General features: G+C 29.9%; 1 protein-coding gene across 1 annotated transcript; it reads right to left on the bottom strand.

Annotated features, from left to right (window-relative positions):
* Positions 1-1,154: 1,154 nt before the first annotated feature.
* Positions 1,155-4,118, bottom strand: Bma-heh-1 (ML domain containing protein; the record flags this gene model as incomplete). The annotated part of the gene is made up of 4 exons (XM_001898532.2): positions 1,155-1,268; positions 3,016-3,194; positions 3,701-3,814; positions 4,028-4,118. The coding sequence occupies 4 exons, from the start codon at positions 4,116-4,118 to the stop codon at positions 1,155-1,157; spliced, it is 498 nt and encodes a 165-aa protein (XP_001898567.2).
* Between the last annotated feature and the right edge of the window lie 171 nt (positions 4,119-4,289).

Genomic DNA, 4,289 nt, shown 5'->3' with positions numbered 1-4,289 from the left:
AATTTATATTAAATATTTTGAAAAGTGCAGAGCAACTTTATTTCTCGTCAAATTAAATTTTGATTTACGCTGCGTCAAGCAGAATTGCACATTGCGATCGTATTAAGCGAAGAAAATAAAATTGATGGATTTTCTACCTTTAAATAAAGTGAGAATATGATGGATTTTCTACCATCGATTTACTGCTTAAATAAAGTGAGTTTAGTTTAACGCAGCTCAGGTTGAACTGAAACTTAACAAAAGAATTTCTGTGGTCAACAGAGTGTTAAAAGCTTATGCGATTATGCGATGATGGGCTGCAGAACAGGTTATATTGAAGGTAAAAGTAAGAAGTAATATAGTGAAAGGTATTGCAACATTGCAGTTTCAGTGCACTTCCAACCCAAATTCGATAGTGTAAGCAGCAGCAGTTGAAGCAGTGAACTTTTTGAAGGAAGTCGTCGGGATTTTGTAGTAGAAAAGTTAAGTTCTGTTTCAGAGTTATTAGCGTTCACTCTGCAGGGTGCGTTTTATTTGTTTGTCTTGTATGAAAATTTGTTGGGCAAAAACAGAAAGAACGGTAAAGTGATATTAAATTTATATAATCTCGACATTAATAGCGCATCAAACAATTTTTAAAATTAGAAGAATGAAATAGTGATCAGTCTAAATCATATCCGGAAAGAGCTAGAAATGTTATTCGTCTTCATCACAATTTAATCCGGCAAACTGACCACCGTAAGTAACTTAAAAACAGACAAGGACGTCAGTGACGGGGATTGAAGTCCCACGGGTATAACGTGTCTCGCTACGAAATTCTCAGTGCCACGTAAGTTTTCTAGTTAGCGTACGACATGTAAGATAGAGATTCCTAATGATTATCTATGGAAAAGGTAGGAGTACACGGTTACGACGAGTATCCAGGTTCGCTTCAAACTGCGGTATTGTTTACTGCAATCACACCTTACTTTCTGATTTTATTCCAACTATGTAGGTTAAAAGGATGTATTCGATCCAAAATGACAGAAAGTCAAGTGACACTTTGCTTAATAGCGTTGATTGATCATATTTCGATTATATATCATAGGTATAGTTTCTTTAGAAGCAGAGGAAGTTGCTAGCAAATTGTTTTGTGATTGATAAGATGATATGTACTGATAAGCATACTGTTATATTTATTCAATAATTTTCGCTAAAAATATGATACATATTTCTCGTTTGTTAGCATCATTTAGAGCTCCGTCGTTGCTTTTATCATTGAGAAGCCAATTAATTTGTACATTATCCACCTGAAATAAGGTAATTCTAATGAATAATGAATGAATGAATAGTTAGTAGTATAAACGATAAGCTTTTATAACATATTAAGTTGAAGCTAATTGTTTTTGATCTTATTGAATAAATGTTATTCTTTCGTATGAAACTGGGATTCATCTTTGATAACTTGTTTACTTACCGTTTACCTAATGAAATATTATTAAACAGACAGCAAGTTCGAGAATTTTTTCATTTAAGCGGTAGTGTCGCGAATTTCAATGTCATGGAACTTCAAATAAAATAACAAAATGAATTTATATAAAAATTAATCATTCAAATTGTCAATAATTGTTAGCAGTGTTATGAATCATTTAACTAATTTTAAATTCTTCAGCTTTATTCTTGTTCATTCGTTCCTTCTTGTTATCTTATCTAACTGAAAATCACATGCTAATCTCCCAATTTGATCTTGTTACAATCCTTATACTGTAAGGGCATCATCTATCGTGTATGCAAATGAATATCTGTGTAATGTTTGTTGTAATTATTCCCAATTCTCAACACATATATAAATGTGATACTAACAAAAAAGAAGTTTCCTATTACAAACAACTCGTAACTTTCTTTTTTTTCCTTGCTACTTTGTCTACTGGTACTGTTCATCTTAAAATCATATTATATTAATAAAGATTCAACAGTCTTACTGTGTTTTTATAAACTAAGCGTAATCGACGTCAACTATTTTGCTTCTACGGTCTACGTAATACTATCATCAGTTGAATTGTTTATTCTATAATCAAGATAAGCCTTTTAAATTTCTGTTTGTTTCTGATCCTCAACAAAGATAAAATAATTCACAACAGGTGGCAGCTCACAATATCAGCCAATTTATTTGATTCTAGAATTGCTAAGGAACATATAGTGAAATATTATTTCAAGAAGATGGAGGTTTTAAAGAACAGAAATGTGATGACTAACTATTTTTTCACTGACCGTTTTCAATTGAAATGAGCTTAATTGGAAATTGGATAAACAAAATGGGTCAGATAAAACAACTGCAACAATTAATTATGATGATCGAACGGAAAAACTCCAAGAAAAGCTTCAGAGAAACTTCAACTAAATCTGCTCTAAGAGAAATAATGATTGTTTGATGAAAAGGTAGTTATTAAACATTTTATCTTTTTTAATTTGGCTCAAATGTTGAACAACCATAGAATGATCAATTTTCGAACTTTTGAGTAAGTTCCTATACAGTATAAAGATGATTACTGTTTTAAATAGCTATTATCTACTACTAAAGTTCTTCAAATCTCATTAAAATCATTATTACTTTGAAACGATTGTGCAGGTTTATCAGATATATCCACAATTTCGACTCCTACAGCTAGCACTAATAAGTGGAAAAAAAATTCATTTTGTGTCATATACCAACGATTCAAGTAAACAAATTGAAGTTGCCCTTACCGGATCTGATCTACAATGTTTACCGGATTACACCAGTTCTACAATTATATCGATTACTTTTTGCTGTTTAATTTTAATTTAATTTACAAATAAATGTTTCAGATAATGATTTGAAATTAATAGTTGAAGGTGTTGTTATTTTGCATCAGTCTAATAATTATTACTTACAATCAGGTGAATGTCTGCACACAAATTAAATATCTATTGGTAATATTTTCATGTAACTCACACCTTTTTAAGTATGTAAAACTGTTAGTTATACCTTTCCACATAATGTGGATTTTAAAAAAGGGAAATAATAGTATAACATGCCATAGGATATTCTTTGAGTATACTGACACCTTGCTGATAGTAGTACGTCTTGCCTTCCTCAAGAGGACACGTCAGGTTACCACCTCTGCACGGATTTTTTTCTTCCAAATTGAATGATACAATAACGCCACCGGCGATTTTTGCCCGTACTGCAGTTTCAAGAGTTTCTGTTGTTCGTGCTAAAAATAGGTGTGAAAATAATAGCATAAAATGAAATGGTTAAATGCAATTTGCAGATTCATCATTAAATGCAAACTTTATATTTCTCGTTGGTTAATTAACTATTGAGTATAAAAATTTAACGAGCAAGCAATTAACTTAAAAAAGTTTTAATATTTAATTTAATTTTATCCATATATATTTATTATAAATATTTCAAAATGATTAAATCTAGCATTTTGGATTATTTTAATAAAAATTTAACTCATTTTGCAATTCTTTTTGAGTCCAAATAAAACAGTCAAGAATAAATTTTGTTGCATTTACTGCTGCATTTCTTAGAATGTTTAATAGAAAATAATAATAGAAGAAGTAATACCTGAATACATTGAATTTGAACAGTTCAATTCATTCTTCTTTAGTTTATTACAGTCATTGAAAAGCAGTTGTTAAATTAAATTTTGCTTTATCCATCAAAAATTTATAAGCCAAAAATTGATCGAATTGATAAAAAAAAAGTTTTTACTTGGAACGAATTCAATTCGTAAATGCGGTGTTGTCCCTCTTCTGAAAGCACAATGGCGCTGCGATGAGCCCACACATCCATTTACTTCTACATTTGTAATATTGAATACTGATTCTAAAACCAATTTTTGTATAAGAATACTAGTGTCGAGCTAATCTTATTAATTAAAAATTAAATTAAATCTATCAGATGATTGACAGTCAATGTGAAATAATTCTTTTCAAATTGCTTAATCTACCAGTGAACTCAAAAATCACTCCTACCAGCAAATTTATTCGATCAAATAATTTAGAAATCTCAAAAATTGACAACAACTTTATAGCTTACTACAATTTTTGAATTTAATTTTCTGGAAATCTGCATGTACAGAAAATGCAATCCATATGAGCGAGAAAGTAACGATCGAAAATGTTACCATCATTTATTCTGGAAAAATTTGGAAAATTTTCTTCAAGCTATCAATTAGTCAACAATATTTCTATGACCTTATTACTTGTCAAATATAATCAAAACACAAAGAATAAAAAAAAAAAAACGAGTAAATACTGTTAAAGCCTAAAAACTTATTTAAATTAGTATCACAATCAAT

This window comes from Brugia malayi (genome assembly GCF_000002995.4).
Source record: "Brugia malayi strain FR3 genome assembly, contig: Bm_v4_Chr2_contig_001, whole genome shotgun sequence".
In the NCBI taxonomy this organism is placed as follows: Eukaryota; Metazoa; Nematoda; class Chromadorea; order Rhabditida; family Onchocercidae; genus Brugia; species Brugia malayi.
Note: the sequence above shows the minus strand (reverse complement) of the source record. Positions and strands in the feature narration are given on the sequence as shown.